At 53.2% G+C, this 18198-nt stretch overlaps 11 protein-coding genes across 11 annotated transcripts; 6 read left to right on the top strand and 5 right to left on the bottom strand.

The window, feature by feature from the left end:
- Positions 1-67: 67 nt before the first annotated feature.
- Positions 68-1746, bottom strand: BAUCODRAFT_30964 (uncharacterized protein). Its single transcript, XM_007675301.1, has 2 exons — positions 727-1746; positions 68-670 (listed from the first exon to the last, which is right to left on the bottom strand). The coding sequence occupies exons 1-2, from the start codon at positions 1684-1686 to the stop codon at positions 479-481; spliced, it is 1152 nt and encodes a 383-aa protein (XP_007673491.1). The 5' UTR covers positions 1687-1746; the 3' UTR covers positions 68-478.
- Positions 1747-1827: 81 nt separating this feature from the next.
- Positions 1828-2952, top strand: BAUCODRAFT_84414 (uncharacterized protein; the record flags this gene model as incomplete). The annotated part of the gene is made up of 2 exons (XM_007675603.1): positions 1828-2322; positions 2392-2952. Coding segments are annotated over exons 1-2 (762 nt in total), but the record flags the coding sequence as incomplete, so codon positions are not given.
- BAUCODRAFT_30968 (uncharacterized protein) lies at positions 2915-5769 on the bottom strand. Its single transcript, XM_007675302.1, has 4 exons — positions 5546-5769; positions 5272-5398; positions 3858-5220; positions 2915-3783 (listed from the first exon to the last, which is right to left on the bottom strand). The coding sequence occupies exons 1-4, from the start codon at positions 5747-5749 to the stop codon at positions 3042-3044; spliced, it is 2436 nt and encodes an 811-aa protein (XP_007673492.1). The 5' UTR covers positions 5750-5769; the 3' UTR covers positions 2915-3041.
- A 106-nt stretch (positions 5770-5875) lies between these two features.
- BAUCODRAFT_30969 (uncharacterized protein) lies at positions 5876-7765 on the top strand. The gene is made up of 3 exons (XM_007675303.1): positions 5876-6439; positions 6493-7215; positions 7272-7765. Exons 1-3 carry the CDS (start codon positions 6127-6129, stop codon positions 7499-7501), a joined length of 1266 nt encoding a protein of 421 aa, XP_007673493.1. The 5' UTR covers positions 5876-6126; the 3' UTR covers positions 7502-7765.
- A 1283-nt stretch (positions 7766-9048) lies between these two features.
- Positions 9049-9285, top strand: BAUCODRAFT_65578 (uncharacterized protein; the record flags this gene model as incomplete). The annotated part of the gene is made up of 1 exon (XM_007675564.1): positions 9049-9285. One exon carries the CDS (start codon positions 9049-9051, stop codon positions 9283-9285), a length of 237 nt encoding a protein of 78 aa, XP_007673754.1.
- A 764-nt stretch (positions 9286-10049) lies between these two features.
- Positions 10050-11739, bottom strand: BAUCODRAFT_30976 (uncharacterized protein). The gene is made up of 2 exons (XM_007675304.1): positions 11514-11739; positions 10050-11423 (listed from the first exon to the last, which is right to left on the bottom strand). The coding sequence occupies exons 1-2, from the start codon at positions 11669-11671 to the stop codon at positions 10526-10528; spliced, it is 1056 nt and encodes a 351-aa protein (XP_007673494.1). The 5' UTR covers positions 11672-11739; the 3' UTR covers positions 10050-10525.
- Positions 11740-11876: 137 nt separating this feature from the next.
- Positions 11877-12825, bottom strand: BAUCODRAFT_30977 (uncharacterized protein). Its single transcript, XM_007675305.1, has 2 exons — positions 12103-12825; positions 11877-12035 (listed from the first exon to the last, which is right to left on the bottom strand). Exons 1-2 carry the CDS (start codon positions 12389-12391, stop codon positions 11971-11973), a joined length of 354 nt encoding a protein of 117 aa, XP_007673495.1. The 5' UTR covers positions 12392-12825; the 3' UTR covers positions 11877-11970.
- Positions 12826-13422: 597 nt separating this feature from the next.
- On the top strand, positions 13423-14440 carry BAUCODRAFT_378353 (uncharacterized protein). The gene has a single exon (XM_007675696.1). The coding sequence runs from the start codon at positions 13563-13565 to the stop codon at positions 14319-14321; it is 759 nt and encodes a 252-aa protein (XP_007673886.1). The 5' UTR covers positions 13423-13562; the 3' UTR covers positions 14322-14440.
- On the top strand, positions 14441-15738 carry BAUCODRAFT_378354 (glycoside hydrolase family 12 protein). Its single transcript, XM_007675697.1, has 5 exons — positions 14441-14974; positions 15032-15093; positions 15167-15322; positions 15376-15425; positions 15494-15738. The coding sequence occupies exons 1-5, from the start codon at positions 14559-14561 to the stop codon at positions 15524-15526; spliced, it is 717 nt and encodes a 238-aa protein (XP_007673887.1). The 5' UTR covers positions 14441-14558; the 3' UTR covers positions 15527-15738.
- Positions 15739-15949: 211 nt separating this feature from the next.
- BAUCODRAFT_120009 (uncharacterized protein) lies at positions 15950-16246 on the bottom strand (the record flags this gene model as incomplete). Its single annotated transcript, XM_007675698.1, has 1 exon — positions 15950-16246. The coding sequence occupies one exon, from the start codon at positions 16244-16246 to the stop codon at positions 15950-15952; it is 297 nt and encodes a 98-aa protein (XP_007673888.1).
- Positions 16247-16625: 379 nt separating this feature from the next.
- On the top strand, positions 16626-17956 carry BAUCODRAFT_30984 (uncharacterized protein). Its single transcript, XM_007675306.1, has 2 exons — positions 16626-17375; positions 17429-17956. Exons 1-2 carry the CDS (start codon positions 16954-16956, stop codon positions 17505-17507), a joined length of 501 nt encoding a protein of 166 aa, XP_007673496.1. The 5' UTR covers positions 16626-16953; the 3' UTR covers positions 17508-17956.
- The last annotated feature ends 242 nt before the right edge of the window (positions 17957-18198 follow it).

Raw genomic sequence — 18198 nt, forward strand, 5'->3', positions numbered from 1 at the left:
TATCAGCTCAACACACTGTCCTTGTACAGGGAGAAACTTTCCTACCAGGAGCTGCATACCTGCTCCAACCTACAAATCCTCATGGCCGTTAGTGGTATGATTGTTGTTGACGTTGTGGAGTGGCCTACTTCGCTTAACTCTGCCGCTTTTCCGACATAGTAGCACTCGGACATGCAATAGCTGTGCTCTTCGATTGTCATCTCGCCGTGAGTGTTGCGCTACGCCACGTTGTATCTGGTCTATGCAGCAGGGTAGATCTTTAACGAGAACGAGATTCCTGATCGACAATGCCGTACCAGCGCACGAGGCTCGTGCTAGTGGAGCGTTCGGCATCCGCTCGAAGAGTCCACCTCGTTACGTCAAACCTAGTCCGGGACTTACTCCCATTGTGCAACTGTATGTGCTTGAGGAGTCACTAAATCATGGAAGGTGAGGAGTCACCACGGCTTACCTCACCGATCTGGCAGAGTTCGAGTGACTATAGCGGACTGATCTCCAACACGGCCTTGCCAAAGTTCTTTCCCTCGAACAGCCCCAACAGACCCTCCGCAGCGTTGTCAATGCCCTTGGTCGTGGACATCTCCGCCTTGAACGACCCATCCGATAACCACTTTTGCACATTCTTCTGGTGCTCCTCTGCGTATACGGGGCCCATGTTCTCGTCTCCAACCTAGAATATATCGTCAGCCTCACGTACATCACGTCATCCAGCTCGTCTAGACTTACGATGAAGCCCTGCATGCAGAGGCGTTTTGCAACGAACATCATCATGTTCTTCACGCCATAATGCTGGTCAGGAGGCGTGTTGTACTGGCTTATCATGCCGCAAGCAATGATCCGGCCGAACGGGTTAAGATGCGCAATGGCCGCCTCAAGCGTCTCGCCTCCGACGTTCTCGTAGTAGATGTCGATACCGTCGGGTGCCAGCCGCTTCAGCGCTTCGGCCGTCTTCTCCTTCTTGTAGTTGAAACCAGCATCGAAGCCAAGATCTTTGGTGATGAACTCAAGCTTCTTGTCATCACCCACGCTCCCCACTACTTTCAGGCCCTCGTGCTTCGCGAGTTGGCCAACGATCTGGCCCACGGCTCCCGATGCGGCAGAGATGAAGATGGTCTCGCCCTTTTTCGGCTTACCTATGGCGTAGAAGGAAGAGTATGCTGTCAAGCCTGGCATGCCGAGTGCGCCGACGAACAGTTTAGGGTCGAGCTTGTACGGGTTATCGAGCACTTTACACGGGTCTGCCATGGTTTTGTCGAGGGCGCTGTACTCTTCCGTCCATGTCCGAGGCGCGTAGAGGACTTGGCCAGGCTTGAATTTGCTGTTGTCGCTTTTGATGACGGTGACGATTGCACTGTTCGTCACCGGCTTGCCCAGATCGAACGGAGGCGCATATGACTTGACGTCAGGGGACCGCATGCGACCACGTTGGTAAGGATCGAAGGAGACATAATGGACCTTGACGGTGATACCACCTGAAGGCGGAGCTTGGTCCTCGTCAAAGTCTCGATTCTCAATCTTGAGATGCTTCCCTATCTCCGGAAAGCCGCTTGGATGGGCGGCGTAAATAAGACCTTTGTTTTGCACCATACTGGACAGGTAGCGGTTACAATACTTGTGAACAGGAGGAGGTAGCAGTTGCTGGTGGTTGAAACGAATACGCTTGAGTAGAGGAGAAGCTAAGATCATATACCAACCTTTACAACGCCTGAGCCTACGGTAAAGCTTTCGATATGGGCTGCCGTCGCCGTGGATGATTAGAAATGGTGAAGAATCTTTGCATGCAATGTAAGTGGGCTGCTGATGTCACCTCTAATGCCTCGGTACGCCTTCACCCATGGCTTGCTTCGGCGAATGGTATATTGCGAAGGCACGAACATCAAGCTCACAGATCTGCAATTTTGGCGCATTTCAGATGCCGTTATTGTACCAACGAACACAGTCAACAGTAGATCGATGTAGTGAGTACGGGAGTCGAGAGAGCGACTACGGACGGCGTCTCGGAGGTTTCGTGACTTCCATGCCGGGATGTGCGAGCACCGAGCACGGACCGGTACTGGTCAGACTTGCTGATGCTACATCGGAACAACAATTCGAACCGATTCAATTGCCAGATTCATTACTATGGAAGAAACTAAGACGCCGCTAGAACCGCCGCCGTCTTACGATGCCGCTGCACAACCACCTAAGCCACCGACTGGACCGTTGGGACCACCCAGACAAGGGCCTCCGAGACCTCTGGACTTGCCAGCTCTGAATATGATCCGAGGCAAGAGAATCATCCTCGCCTCAGCATCGCCACGCAGGAGACAGCTACTCGCTCAAGTGAGTCTTATATCAATCATAGTGGTTGCGACAGCAAGCTGAGCGGCGAATAACAGCCACCGTGAACAGATTGGCCTCACAGACCTCGAGATTATACCCTCAACTCTACCTGAGGACAGGGATAAGAGTCTCGGACCGTTTGCGTATGTGCTGGAAACAGCAGAGCAGAAAGCTCGCAATGTCTACGCGGCCGAGATTGACAGCAAAAAGGGCGAGCCTGCGCTTGTCATAGCGGCCGATACCATTGTCAGTACGCAGTTCGGGCAGATCTTGGAGAAGCCGAGAAGCGAGAAGGAGCACGTTGCCACTCTCAAACTGCTTCGCGATGATAACAATGGCTGGCATAAGGTCTACACAGCTGTAGTCTGTATGGCTCCGCTTGAGTCGCTCGCGGACCCGGGATACGCTATGGAAACTCACGTCGAAGAAACTAGCGTAAGGTTCGATCAGAGTGTCACGGACGACCTAATCCTGAGCTACGTACGTACGAGAGAAGGGGCGGACAAGGCAGGCGGATACGGCATCCAAGGTGTTGGCAGTATCCTAGTGGAGAAGATTGACGGCACGTTTGATAATGTCGTCGGGCTTCCACTAAGGACAACATTGCAGTTGATTGAGAAGGTCGTTGTGAACCCCAATGTACCGGAAGAGGTCGAGCTATGAGTTTGCTCGAAAGGGATGTAACATGACACCAACAGCACGACTTTGTTTGAACTAAGCTAGACTGAAGTCGGGTTCTTCATGAACCAATCCGAGTTTGCGTCCATCATGAAGTTGGTGATGTTGAACTCGTTGCTCATACTACCGTCTCCGACTCCTTGGTACCCACTGTCACCATTCACACCAGCGTCAGTGCCTGGCATAGCTTCGCTGGGTGCCGGAAACGGCAGTCTTGGCACGTTGAAGAAATCAAACACGTCAAGGTACTCCAGTTCGTTCGGCGCAGGCGTTCGTACGCGAGGCGTTGGGTTGAGCGACTTTGCGCCAAATTGCTGCCTGGGCTGTCTCGAGATCAGAAAGTCGAGGTCGAACGCGGTGCGCCGCATGTCAGCAAGGATACGAACGGTCGACGGAGTTTCGCGTACGCCGTTAGCGCCAACAGGTGCACGCTCTGATTCGGAGTACTCCTCCAAGACGCGCGACAGCAGCGTGGCGTAGCGTTCCGCAACCTTCCAATAAGTGCCCAACTCCCTCAGTGTCTCGACCAGTGGATGGATGGCAGGATTGACTCGGTGATCAATCGTACTTCCATGAACAAGCAGTAGCCTTGCCGCGACCCACAAGCTGAAAGCGAACGGCGGACCGAGCTGCATCAGCATTCCATTAGCGCGTACGTAGGCGGACAGTGACATAATGTCCTCTACGGCAGTGTTGCAGCGCTGACTGGCGGAGAATGACGGGGTGAATATTGGCGATCTGGTCGTTGGGTAGGCGGCTGAAGAGTGCAGACGGATGATGGCACTTGCTTACGTTAGCGATGCATATGCAGGTAAGCCATGGATGGAGGTGGCGGTAAAGTGAGGATGCGCACTTACGTATGATACGTTGTCTGGAGCATTATCCAGAGACAGTTGACGATCTTATTGCCACCGCCCGAGTTGAAGACGCGCGACAGGTTGCCATATTCATTAGGTAGGCTAAATTTCCATGCATTGAGGCGGCTGTCGAGCCGTCTGTAATCACGCTGCCATTGCTCCACATCCGATAGGGCGCTGATGTCCACCGGTTTCTTCAGAAAGCGGTGAATCTCCGAGAGGATCCCTATAATCTCAACGTAGTAGCTGAAAGAGCCTAGGTTCTCTGGATAGTCCGGTCGCTCGCCGATAGGGAACCAGCGGGTATCGACAGGCTGGTTGAGGGCCCAGAGGTCATCACGACAGGGAAGCTTGCGATCGATCTCCTTATCATCAAGTGCGAACTCAAACGCCGTCGAGATGGTAGCGTAGCGATCGAGCAGGTAAACCATCCAGAATAGGCGTCTTCGGCCCTCGTCCTCGATGAAAGATTTGGGCTCTGGCAACACCATTGCTCGCAGGGTGTAGATGGAGGGATACATCGGGGCCACAGATGCAGAAGTCGCTTCAACGGCTAAGCCCAGTTGAACGACGCTCCTTGTTATCAAAGCCAACAGATTCCAGCCAGGCGGGCCGTTTGAGCTGCCTAAGATGTCGAGGGCCAAGATCACCAGAGCCTGCAAAGCTTTGACCGAACTGTTTTCGAGACCATAGAAGAGTACCCTCTGCTTTGACACGGAGTGATAGCGCTCTCTAGACTGCTCAGTCAAGCGCCGATCGTTCGAAAAGCGGAGTGTAGTTGCTACAATTGCGTGCAGCAGAATGCGATCGGCTTCTTCCAATGTCGCAGGGCCGAACAGGGAGTCCAGCGTGGTTCGCCGTTGCAGAATAGGACACCAGGTATTGATGTGCTTGAAGTAGAGATCGGTAAGCGCATACAGTAGATCGTATGGCGGAAAGTCTTGGTCTTGAGCAATGGCGCCCGTTAAGCTAGCGGCATTGGCCAGAGTCGGCTGTGGTGCTCCGGTGGTGTTCAGACTCGGCGACTCTAGGTGGGGGTCACTTGATGTATAACCATCCATTGGTGAGGGCACTGTAGGCAGGCTGACGGACGGTTGCGTGGGACGGTGTTGGAGATGCAAGCTCTGCTTCGACGGCCCGAGGTCGTTATTGCCAAGCTCACTGAAGCGTGAGCTGTTTGATGGTTGGTGGTACAGATTCGGGGTTTGCAAGAAGAGAGCCGTCTCGGGTTGCGATACATGTTGAGCTATATGCGGTCCTGGAGGTGTGCCAAGTGCATGGAATGCAGCGTCGGTGGAGGACAAATGGTTTGCAAGTTGCTGGAGCACACGCTGTTGGCTCTGTAGCACATTTTCCATCTTGTCTAGGACTGGTGTCAACGTCGGTTCGTTCATGACCTAACGCAGATACTTACCCAGCCGCGCTTCAAGCTCCCGACCATAGCCAGCCCGCAGTCCTGGCTTCTTACGCTCTCTGTACTCGCACGTCTGCCCATTACGAGTGCACCAGCCGCATGACGGCCTACCACGATCACATTTGACCTACAGAAGCATTAAACGTTAGACGGATAACGCAAACCTATGGCAGATGATGGCATGCGTTTGAATCTGTAATAAGATAGCTGCGCTCTGCATGCGCTGGGAGCATCTGAGAGCCGTGGTATGTAAGGCCACCCACAAACGACATACCTTACGTTCTTTGCACCTCTCGCAGCTCACAGAAACTGGGCGGTCAGTCTTTGGTCGCTTGCGCTTGCGTGTCTCGTCGCCGTCCACGTCTTCGTCTTCAATACTCCATGCCTCTTCGTCGTACCTATCGCCACCATTGCTTGGCGAGGTATCATCTGCGGGCGAGTAATGCGCCTGCAGCGTGCTTGTTGGAGCCGTAGCCATTGCCCTTGACTGTAGCTCGCAGTTCGGTCCAATTCGAAGGAGATCAAAGGAAGATCTTTGCCCCGGCTGCCCGAGATGTGGAGCGAGAGGGGCTCGTTCAGTCTTGATCCTCGCCGCATCCAAGGGCGGCACCGAGCAGTGTCAACAACTGTACCATCGAACACGAGACCCCGGCTCCAACTCGTATGGACGATAGACCGAGATACTCACGCGGTTTGTTGGCACATGACACTTTCTTCAACCTTTTCTTGAGCTATTTTCTACCGTTCTTATTACTGTTTCACGTATCTAAGTTTCATAGCCTTGCTTGCAGAATCTCCCTCACTCCAGTGTAGCATTACGGACGTCGTTGATCCGACTCTCTTTGAACTCCCAAGATGAAGTCCAGCAGCTCCTCATTCCCTCGCATTACCGAGATCAGGACGTTCCTTGTCCAAGGCGTAGGCTCCGGAGGAGACTATCACAATGTCAAGGGCGGCCACTGGTTGATCGACTCCAAGATTTCAACCCCGATGTCCGGCTACGAGGAGTACAGGAAATCGAGGACTAGCTGGGGTATCAATGTACTCGGGTCTTTCTGCGTAGAGATCGAGGCATCAGATGGCACGAAGGGCTTTGCAACTGGCTTTGGCGGCCCGCCAGCCTGCTGGCTTGTCGCCGAGCATTTCCAGCGGTTCTTGATCGGAGCCGGTGGGTTGTCAGCATTAGATTGGTTTGAACAGAGATCTGACATTGTGCTGCAGACCCTCGAGATACGAACCATCTCTTCGAGCAAATGTACCGCGGTTCCATGTTCTACGGCCGGAAAGGTCTGCCCGTAGCAGTGATATCTGTCATTGATCTGGCGATATGGGATCTGCTGGGCAAGATTCGCAACGAGCCAGTATATAAGATGATAGGCGGCGCTACAAGAGAAAGGCTGCACTTCTACTGCACGGGACCGCAGCCTGCCGCGGCAAGGGATATGGGCTTCATCGGTGCAAAGGTCGCCTTACCCTACAGCCCGGGTGAAGGTCCTGAAGGTATGAAGAAGAACGTCGAGTATCTCCATCAGAAGCGATCAGAAGTCGGGCCGGACTTTCCACTCCGAGTTGACTGCTATATGAGCCTGAACGTGCCGTATACCGTTGAGCTCGTGGAGAAGTGCAAAGACTTGCACATTGATTGGTGGGAAGAGTGTCTGTCACCCGATGACTTTGACGGCCACGCTCTGCTCAAGCGCGCGCACCCAACAGTGAAATTCACGACTGGCGAGCACGAGTACTCGCGGTACGGTTTCCGCAAGCTCATTGAAGGTCGCAATATCGATATATTGCAACCGGACGTTATGTGGGTAGGCGGACTTACGGAGCTGCTAAAGGTCTCCGCAATGGCAGCAGCGTATGACTTACCCGTCATCCCTCATGCGAGCGGTCCATACAGCTACCACTTTGTGGTCTCGCAGAGCAACAGTCCGTTTCAAGAATGTAAGTCTTCCCAACTTTTGCAGTGCATGATAACCGTTCTAATACAAGAATGGCAGACCTGGCAAACTCCCCAGACGGTAAAAGTGTCATGCCGGTTTTCGGCAACTTGTTCACAAATGAGCCAATTCCGACGCAAGGTTACCTTGACGTGTCAGATCTCGACAAGCCTGGCTTTGGGCTGGAAATCAATCCTTCAGCGCCCCTGATAGATGCGGCGCACATACTCAATCCGGCGCCCTCGAAGTCACTGGAACCTCCACCAAGGGTAGATGGCGAAGCAAAGTGAACGGGAATACCAGAGACGGCATTTGTGTCTTCACTTCAGCATCAGGTTGGGCAGGACCGGCGTAGCATGGAAGTCCGTTCCCCTTATGGCACTTGCATGCGCACACAAGCTGCCTTTGGTTGCAATTTTTTACTCGAGACAGCTCGCTCTTGGGAGGGTCTAATGCCTCCATGAAACATGAACGAAATTCTCCGGTTCTCGCTGATCCTCCATCTAGAGCCAGCCAGCTAATTTTACGTTCGGTTCGGTAGAAATATCCCTCGCAGCTAGTGCGCAAGATGAGCTTCCGAGAACAGTGCAGCTCCATGATCGATTTTTAGAGCCTACCTTACCGACCGCCATGTCGACCGCGGTGTCTCAGTCCATTATGCTTCGTGTTGCTCCCGTGGGTAGGTCCCATGACCCGAAGCTGGAATGGGAAGGTGGTCGTTTTGTCTTTCTAATGGCTGCCTCAGCCTTCCTGCGACCACGCTTCCACAGTTCTGTAGCACGCCACAAACGAGGATGCCGAAGCCGAAGTGTCTACGTAAAGTGGAAACGTATTCTTGGGAAGCGATGGAGGCGCAGCCAACCAAAGCGCACCAAAATGGCCCCAGCGGGTTTGAGCCGCACCAGTCAGCTTCCCGGCGTTCCGCCTTTTCTTCTACCACGCCTTCACCGGTCGACGTCTGACCGTCGGGTTCGCGATCGCAATGCACGCGATGCGGCCGTGTCAATGACTGCAGCCAAACACTAGTCCACGCCACAGTCTGTCACGATGCGCCTCGGACGCCTCATACCGCCCCTCTGCCGCTTGGACCTGCATTGTATCGCCATTTGCGGCTCAGTACAGGCACTAAATGCTGACTGACGCATCGCCGCATTTTGTCTCCTGGAGGCTAAGGCTGGAGATCGCCTCGTGGCTGACCAGGATGGTGAGTCGGAGAAGGAGCGCCACCTCGCACTTTATTGCGCCAATTCAGCCTCTCGGGCCTTACAGACAGCCATGCCTGCGGCCTGCCATACCAACAGCCCATCGTCCGTGCAGTGGTCATGGTACGTTTGACTATGCAGTCGTTCTGCGAATCTTAGTGCGGCAACGCTATCTCGCAGCACTATGCGAGTACCTGGGCGATCCTTGAGGACGTCGCGGAACACTGCCGATGCAGTCATCGCGGCAGCGCTTGCTGCTGTTTGAGCTCAGCTTATGGAATGGTTGATTAAGCCATCGATGATGACCTGGTATTCTGACGCTACGCCTCTTTACCAAGATGGCTACTCGCGTGCTTTCTCTGGCCTATAGCAAGTTCGGAAGCAGAGGTTGTGAAGGCGGTCGCATCCCACGCTACATGCCATGCAGGTGAGGCGTACTTGTCTTTTTGTTGCCTAGATATGTTCTCTGACATTACTGACGATGTTGACACAGTATAAATTGTTTGGTTGTTAACCCGCGGGACACACTGTTGGACAGCACATCCCGCAGTGGCTTTCTCAAGTCATCCTCGAACGGACTGTTTACTCTTTCCTTCAGGATAGCCCTGTTCCATTGTCGACTGAACCAAGCAACGATGTGTATACAAGTTGTCGAGCGGTATTCTGTATGCCGTTGTCTTTACTACAAGCACGCAGTCGACCCATGCGCCGCAAGATCACAGCGTGGACACCACGTTCAAGAACGTGTGGTCCTAGTCGGATATGCGTGCAGTCAACACTCAAGGCATCGTTCTACGCCGGTCTTCCACACACAGCAGCATTCGCAACCAGATTCTGGCTACGCGAGTTGGAACGCTCGTCACTCGAAATAAAGCCGCTCATGATACTGCTCATTCGTCATACGAAAAGCACTCTTTAGGCGTCCGTATTAGGTCGACCCATGGGCCTCAGTGACAACGACACGCCGCCAACGCCGGGCTTGTGGTCAAGCTTTCGGCTCGATGCAAGATTAGAAACGCGGACCATCTCTGTGGGATTACCAGGGAACCGAGCCGGAATTGTCGAAAGAACGGCCCGCTGTGAGGTGGCTGCTTTTTGTGCGAATCTTCGCGTGGATGTACGATCAGATGGCAAGAACGTGTGGGGAAAGAGTCTTTGCTATAGGATGGGTGCAGTTGGACTGCACCTCCGCTTTGAGCGTTGCCCTCTTTTGGTGCTTTATTCCCTGTAGCGTTCAAAGCGTTGGCGCTGGGCATGTGGTGGACGACTGGGAAGCATTTCGGCAAATGGGGTTAAGGTTCACTACGAGTTACGGAACGGGGTAGAAACGGGGTGCAACGAGGCGTCGATGTAACACTCGGGCAGTCCGCTTCAACATCTCTCTCATTGAGTCGGCACTTGGTGGGCAGGCGTAAAGAAGACTTGGCCCCCTGCTTCGGCTCTGGATCAGACTACCTCACCACGTTAACAGCAATGTATTACACGCGGTTATAGCCGAGGTAACCCTGGCTCGCTTCACGCAAAGACGGCGGTGCCGGAGTACTGAGCACTGTGACAGACCAACGACTGTCGTCTCCGCCAAGCCTCGGCACCGCCAGCGGGAAGGTCTGTGCTCAAGGTGGTCGCGGTGGTCGCATGTATTTGCAGCGACTGTTCGTTTCAGCCCCAGCCCGCAGAGTTTGGACGCGAGGTATTCTATGCTGACGCGTCAAGAAAGTGATGCTAAAAGCAAGCGAGCAGATGCCGAAGTCGTGGTCTTTCTGACCGCATCAGTATAAGCAAATGTTAGTTGTACAGCTACGTTGATCAAGACTGGGCGACGAAAGACACTGCAACAGCATCTTCCGAAGACGCCCAAAGCGTTCTTCATCGAGGCTTCCGTGCCTGCGGAAAGACCATATCTCGCAATGCAGTTGCCTGCCCCTGAACGCCGCAAGGATCAATGTCGACCAAAGCTCGTCTTACATCATAACCGGACACCTGGCACGAAGATGAACAAACAGCAGAGCGCTGCATCAATAACCAAAATCCAGCCGAGACACATGAAGGCGCGCTTGTTCAGCAGTTTCCTACAGCCATGTTAGTGGAATACTGTAGCTCGCAACAGACGACTCACCGCACAAAAGGCTCTTTGACTGCATGGTAGTTCATGAAAGTATACTCGCTGTATCCCGCTAACGCAATCACCGGATCAAGCATATACTGATGGCTCGCCAAGAAGTAGACGCCAAACGTGAACGGCCAGATGACCCAGCATCTTGTCGCCCGATTTTTGTCCAGGAAGATCAGTATGAAGGCCGTCCAGAAGGCAGCAAACAATGACACCAGCCCTAAGATGAGCCGGAGTAGCATGCTTGGTTGCACAATGTTACCGAGCGCTTTCGCGCGTAAGAAGCCTGGGAAAGCATCTCGCTCCATGGCTTGGAAGACGTAGTCTTTTGCAGAATCGAAGATCTCAGGGTCATCACGGCCCTCCTTTTCAATCGCGGACGTGATCTCGTTGAGGATGCCTTGCGGTAAGATGATCTCCCGTTCTGCACCGGGTAGTAGAAATGTATAGAGGACCTTCTCCGCCGAAGCCCGGATGTCGGCCCTGGCAACAGTGTGCTGTGGACTGATAGTGTTGCTGTTGTTCAACGGAGATGGTGAGCCGGTGCCGGTGCCAGTCATGAAGCTAGCCCGAGGCGGCTGTTCTGAGCCAGGCGTATTGTCTTCGCTGCGACTGCCATGGCTGGTGTGAGGACTATGCTTGACGTCTCTTTCATCGCGCAGGAAGGCGGACAGGCGTTGGTCTTGACTCATGCGCTCTTTCTTCTCGGCGCCATTACCGCCAGGGGTGCCGCTGGGTCCTTGGTCGGAAGAGGTGCGGTCGAGAGTGTAATTGTCAAGCACTTGCGACGAACGCTTTGATCCTGCACCCTTTTCCAACTCCGGAGTGGAAATCAACACGCTTCGGCGTAGTTCGCGGACGTAGTGTCGACATAGCGACATGTGTTGTGAGACATCGAGCCTGCCCAGACAGCCCGTCAGTCGCCGTGATCCCACGAAAGTCTACCGCGAGAGTATGATCGCATGACGTGCGCCAACCATTACTACTCACCAGAAGTCAAGATAGTCGACGCTGCGCTGTACATCGCGCATATAGATGTAGAAGGAGAACAGGTCCACGGGGGCCAACGTTCGCCGTGACAGCACTTCGAAGAGATTCGGTAGTCGTTCGCGGTTGCCGCCATCTGGTGTGGGTGTCCGCGACGCCATTTTTGGAATGTCCCAAGGTGTTCGTAGAGAGGTAAGGCTGTTGTTGCTATGGACTTGTTGTTCGGTTCAGGGCATTGAGACAACCTGAAGCAGTGGATGCTAATGTGCTCTGCAGCCAATCAGGAACGATGACCCGCTGGGGCCGGCATGCATGATGTACGACATCGTCCTTCACAGGTTGACCCCACAATGCACTCCTTATCCCTTCACCAATGGCGGGCAAACATTGATGAAGCTGACTAGGTATATATGGAAGTACCTTCGCCAGTGATGTTGGAGCTATTGAGTCCGTGAGATTGTCAACGACTATATAAACTACTTAAGGCTAAAGGAACGAGGGATGGTCGCATACAATACACATCCGGTAACCTTGCTAGGACGAATGGAGAGGTGTCACCTCACTATAACCTCGTTACTGATTCTTGGGCTAGATCTTGCCTTCACGTCCGAACCTCTCCAGCGTCTCGTTCTTCTCCCGCTGCTTGCCCCATCCACGTCAGCAGCACCAGGGCTGGTATAAGTTAAATATCCATCTTCGTCAAGCTCACCTTCGTAGACGATGAAGTCTTCGAAATCCATGTTGGCGATGTCGAGATTGCACCACATCGAATACGCCTCAACATACGGAAGTCTGGTTCGTCCAAAGGTAACGCTGGCCTTGCAATTGCCATCGACACCTTCATTCTTCTGCTGGCCCAAGATGCAGGTTGAATCGTTCATTCCTTTCTCGTTGACAGAATGTAAAGGTCCATAGCGAGAGCTCGAGTTGGGCTGTTTTGCGTTTGGTCGAGAAGAAAGGCTTCCACTTCAGCAGCGGTTGCGCCGGCTCAGGCATCGTACTTCAAAAACGGCACTGGTGGCTCTGTGCCTGTCGCTTGATTGGGATTTCTAAGTGGAGGATCCAGGTTTACCCGAGCTGGGACGAGATAAAACTGATCAGCCGCCCCATATTGCCAATCACGCAGATTGAGCAAGATGCGATTGATGTGTTTATAGTCAGCGTCGTGTGCCGTCACGAAGAGAAGGCCGGTCATGTTCTTCGAAAAGCTTAGATCGATATGACCTTAGCTAGTAAGGAGGATATCAGGCGCTTGCCTGCCTACGTTGACAGTAGACTCAGCACGTTCAGACACGAATCGCAATCGCTCGCTTCCGCATCGTCCATGTAACAATCCTTGTGGTCGCCATGGCCGAAGACAACCGCATAGTGTCTGCCCAAGCTTCCCGTATAGCGCAAGCCTAGCCCCAGCGCTGCCTGGAGCTTGTTCGCTCCAAGCTTGAAAGGTTCTTTTCCTAGGCTTCTCTGAATGTGCCTTCGCTTCATTTGATCGCATACTACAGTCCGCGGACGTGGAAGTTGACCGGCCACCGCTATAGCTATCTTCTAAATATACCTACATCCGGGTGTAAGCTCCTCTCCATACGCTAATCTGCTGCGCGCTGAGACTATCTCAAGTCGATAATACAAGACTTCTACCACTTGGTCGAGTGGCCACGCTGCCTCTAGTCTGTGTTATCCATCTTCCGAACTCTCTTCCACCTAAGGAATACATCTCACAGATTCCTTGGGCATAATGTGACCTCATAGTTTGGGGAAGTAGAATGAGCATACGACAGTTTTATTGCTGCATAAGGACGTTACAATGACGGGAGACAATAGCCACACTGAGTGGGCTCGCCTTCATTCGTGGGAGCTGACTGTACGATAGTATCTCTACCTGTTCTTGGGCCATTCGCGTGCTTCAGCACCAACTGCAGCCGTCCGGACTCGGGGCGCTCGAGCTAGAGCTTGCCCAGCATGCCCTCAACGCCGCGGCTTCCTCCACCCATATCGATACCTCTCAGAAAGCATAGCATGAGACCTGGAGACATTGTCAAGTAGCATTTGACGATGCACAAGCGGCGCAATACCAGCACTACCTATGGGCCCTGCATGGTGGGCATCATGTCCGAAGTATCAACCGATCCAGACGAAAAGTGTTGGATCGCTCAGGCCAAAAACCTGGAAGGTATATTTCATCGACCGGCGACTGCAGCCATCTCGTGTGCTTGCCAAATAGCGCCCACACTGGGGGAATGCTACTGGTGGCCAGATCCTGCAACACTGACGCTCGCAGGTCTAGACGTGGCAAGAGAGTCTCATACCGCCAATCAAACGATTGGAGCGAAAGTTGCACGTTGTGACCACTCCTCACGCTATAGCGCTGTCCGCGGCTCTCGCAGCAAACAAGCTGGACAAATACGGCCCGTGGATCCGATCCGTCTCAATACCTTGCATTCTGCCGGCGGGGCTGTAATATATCTTAGCCTTGGCTGCCATCACTTCAAGTCTAATCCTGTTTCGCATCGACAAACGATTGGAACGGTAAAGTACGTAGCGGACCGGGGCAGTCTTGACAGCTGCAATGAAGATCCCATGTGGCACCAACTTAGCATTTGCCCTGCACCCACCCATGCTCTGAGCGATCTGGATCGTATCTGGTGGCATACCATCTCTCTCAAGCTTGAACATCGTAACAGGCCACCATCTTGGTGTTACAATCCGCAGTTTTCGTTACGCGATGACAACACATGCTCCCTTCCCAAGGAACGGCAATATGCAGCTGGTCTTTGCGACTGGCCCTCGCAATACGCTATGGTTTTCCGCTAAGTGCTAGTACGGACTACTGTATATTACAGGTCGTCATTCGTGACGGATCTTCCGGACGGGCAGCAGCCTCTTGCGAGCCGTCCGAAAATGCATGCTGGGGCGAGGTGTTTCATCCATCCGAGAGTCAAGCGAGAGTTACAGGAGGCTGAGCATATAAGGCCAGGCCATCCAGTCCGTCTGGCACTGCTTGAATCCCCTTGAAGTCAAGATCACAACAATCCACGACCATCAATCAAAATGTATGCCGCCGCTCTCATTTCCGCGCTGGTTGCCTCGGCCGTTGCTCAGTCCTCTACTCTCTGCTCTCAATACGCTTCTGCGACCAGTGGTCCATACAGCGTCAACAACAATGCCTGGGGCTCGAGCTACGCCTCTTCTGGCTCCCAATGCACCTACGTAGACAGCCTTTCAAGCTCCGGTGCTGCCTGGCACTCAACTTGGACTTGGGCAGGAGCCAACACTCAGGTAAAGAGCTATCCCAACTCCGGCTTCACTTTCACGAAGAAACTTGTCAGCCAGGTCAACAGCATCCCTACAACCGCGACATGGAAGTACTCAACCACGAGCATTAATGCTGATGTTGCCTACGACCTCTTCACCGCTGCTGATATCAACCATGTTACCTACAGCGGCGACTACGAGTTGATGATCTGGTAAGCCGACGGCGGAATATATTTCAGCCGAAGTTGTTGTCACTGACGTCCCGCTAGGCTTGGCAGGTACGGCAGCATTCAACCCATCGGCTCCCAGATTGCAACGACCACCATTGGCGGTACGTAGTGCGATACGTAGTTCCCTTCGCGGTTGTCTGACCATGGCTGACCCTGCCACCCATGAAATTTTAGGCACGTCTTGGGCGGTCTGGTTCGGTGGCAGCTCGCAAAAGACGTACAGCTTCGTGGCGTCGAGCCCAATAACTTCCTTCAGCGGTGACATCAAGCCGTTCTTCACCTATCTTACCAATAGCCAAGGATTCCCGGCAAGCAGTCAATACCTGATTGGTTAGTCGATCTGAACACCATCAGTTCCCTTCGAAATACTGACGCTGCTATAGACCTTCAATTCGGCACGGAACCCTTCACTTCCACAGGCTCAGCTACGTTTGTATGTCTGCTAAGAAGGATGAACTCACCCATCGTCGAATGATGCTGACCGGTGCTTCTTTGTAACAGACGGTTAGCAAGTGGACGGCAGCGGTCAACTGATGTGGCCCAGATCGTACATCCTTGTGATTGGAGGTTCCAGAAGATTGTCGGTGGGTGAGATGGACCTTGCTTTATTGTCACTCCTTCAGCGCTGCTTTGAGTTCACGGTTGCCCAAAAAGATTGGCTTCGGCTTTGCGAGCTTGCGAGAAAGCCTTCCATACCATCTCAGAACCTTCATATCTCTTGACTGTGCCATCAAACACCGGGCTAGCAGAAGTATGTTGATTTCTCCAACGTGTTATTCTCGGGTTGTGTTGTTGAGCTGGTAGATCACAATAGGACGCCAACATGGTCAGTGCGTCTGCTTTCAACAGTACTTCTTGTACACGTTCATGTCAGCGGTCGAGATCAATGTCACGCATGAGAGGACTGCTGTTCGTTGGTGATTGTTACAAGACTTGTAGCCTGGGACTGTAGGAATATCACAATGGCTCGCATGCGGCTTCGAAAACCTTGGGTGCCAGGGCATAAAGCGTTGCAAAGTGAGGAGACTCTTCAATAGAGCAGCGCGCAACCGACTCCAAAGGACAGTATGCCACCTTGGCATAATTGGATATTTGGCCAGGGCCCGAATCGAGTCGACAGGCGGTGGAGACATCGGCGCGCCAGAGGTCGGAAGGTGTTGCAGCCTTCCGTTTCTCCGGTGAAGATGCGAGAACAAGCTTCACACAGACTCGCCGTTCCTGATGAACTCGAGGCAATCGCCATCCATGTAACATTGTGATCCGCAAAAGTACATGCCAACAATGGACGGACAGGGTAGCTCATCCGGATCGGCAGCCGGGTCCGCAGAAAACCAAGCTTCTGTCGATGTTCTCTGCTAGTACTGAGCGTTTTGTAAAGCCTGCCGTAACTCTGACCTCCAAGCTTCTGATCGTGCCTGGCGCATGTAAAGCTGCAACAACGAAGGGCTGGAGTGGATAGGATTACAGGGAGAAGCACTATACAGGTAAACTTACTGCAACTGAGCACATTCCACCCTCCCTACAGCGGTAGGGCGGAAGCCAAACAATAAGCTTGTTGGCGCCACCATCGTCAGAATGTGGGCGATCAAAGGGTCCACTATCCGCAACACCTGCACGCTAACAAGCAGGGCTAAGCTGAAGCAGGTGTGAGCTCCTCGTGGTGCAACCACACCAACGCACCTGACAGGCGGCTTTCGCAGGATTACCTGGCCGTAGCTTTCATACTCTATTGATGGGTGTACTTCATGCAGTAGTCCAATCAATATATGGTAGGAGCCTCTCGCTCCGCTTGTATACCTTTAGAGACATCCTCACCTTGCAACGGAGCCTTCTGCTGCAGCCGAATGCAATCGTGAACGCACGGCCAGTCTCGGCATTTGCGTCTATTGTGCCAATAACACGGCAGTTCAGCGGACTTACGTCTCTGCTCATGAGCATTGCGAGAGAGGAATCAGCAGGCCATGAGCTTAGAGGCGAACACCATACCTGCGATCGCTGTACCTTCACATCATACATCTGCTCCATCACCGCCGTTACACTCACCAGCGCCGTCTGTGGACTCCAGCGCCCTGGCGAGCGACGATGAAACTCTGCACTTTACGAGGCCTAAGATGGGAAGCCGCAAAAGCAGCGGTTCGATGATCGTGTCGCGCGAGGATGCACATAATGTCGTGGTAGACCAGGATATCGAGGAAGGTGACGTGCGCTCGATGTCACCAAGAAGAAACAGCGCAGAAGTCGATCAATTGGGCGAGGCAGCGCGAAAAGACTTGATCGAGCAGGCCAAAGTGTTGCAGACGAGCCTGCAAGCGATCGTTGACCGGGTCGAGGAAGTCAAGAGCGAGCACGAAAAGCTGGAGGGCGGCAACAAATTCTTGCAGTCGTAAGTCAAGCGCAAGCGAAACTGGCGTGCGTGACGACACTGACACGTCGCAGATACATCGGCGAGCTGATGCAAACATCCAAGATTACGTCCTCGGCGCCACCAAAGAAAGGAAAAGGTCGCAGCAAATAAATCGATCTTTCACGAACGTTGTGTAGTATTAGCATGGCATTGCAGCATCGCGCGGCTGTCTTCTGGGTGGGCGTTCAGTTATGCGGCGTTATTAGTGCATAGCGAGTGAGAGTGCCTTTGGTACGGTTATGGCTGTTTTTAAAACGGTCATCAAAGCGAGACGACTGCTACCGCTGCATGCTGGCGTTAACAACAAGGCCGTCGTATGCGTTTCCATGCCCAGTGCCGTTATCCCCTCTACACCGCATCTGCACGTATGCCTTTGGTACTGGACCACGCGCCGCTATGCAGGTGTAGCAACCCCACGAACAGGAGCGAGCTGCATGCGCCGTCGACTCTTTACGCTACCGACTGTCCAGAATTAACATTACCTGTTTGCCGCCTTTCAGATGGGCCGCAGATATCGATCCACGTTAATAATACGAGAAACGATACTATAGCCGGCTACAGAGCTAAAGACACTGACAGGAAGTGGTTGGTTCGCTCCAGCCTTGAAGTTGACCTGAACATTGGCCGATGCTACTCGGGGTCGACTACGACGCTTCAGTCACGATTCGTACTCGCCAAGGGTCCGTTTGTTATTGTCCGGCCTTTCCAAAACATTTTGGTAGCATGATATCGTAAGTCGTCCTCTAGGCAAGTCAGCATGAGTCTGAGAGGCCAGAAAGACCTTCAGCTATGGTAAGCACTG

This window comes from Baudoinia panamericana (assembly GCF_000338955.1).
Source record: "Baudoinia panamericana UAMH 10762 unplaced genomic scaffold BAUCOscaffold_3, whole genome shotgun sequence".
Taxonomy (NCBI): Eukaryota; Fungi; Ascomycota; class Dothideomycetes; order Mycosphaerellales; family Teratosphaeriaceae; genus Baudoinia; species Baudoinia panamericana.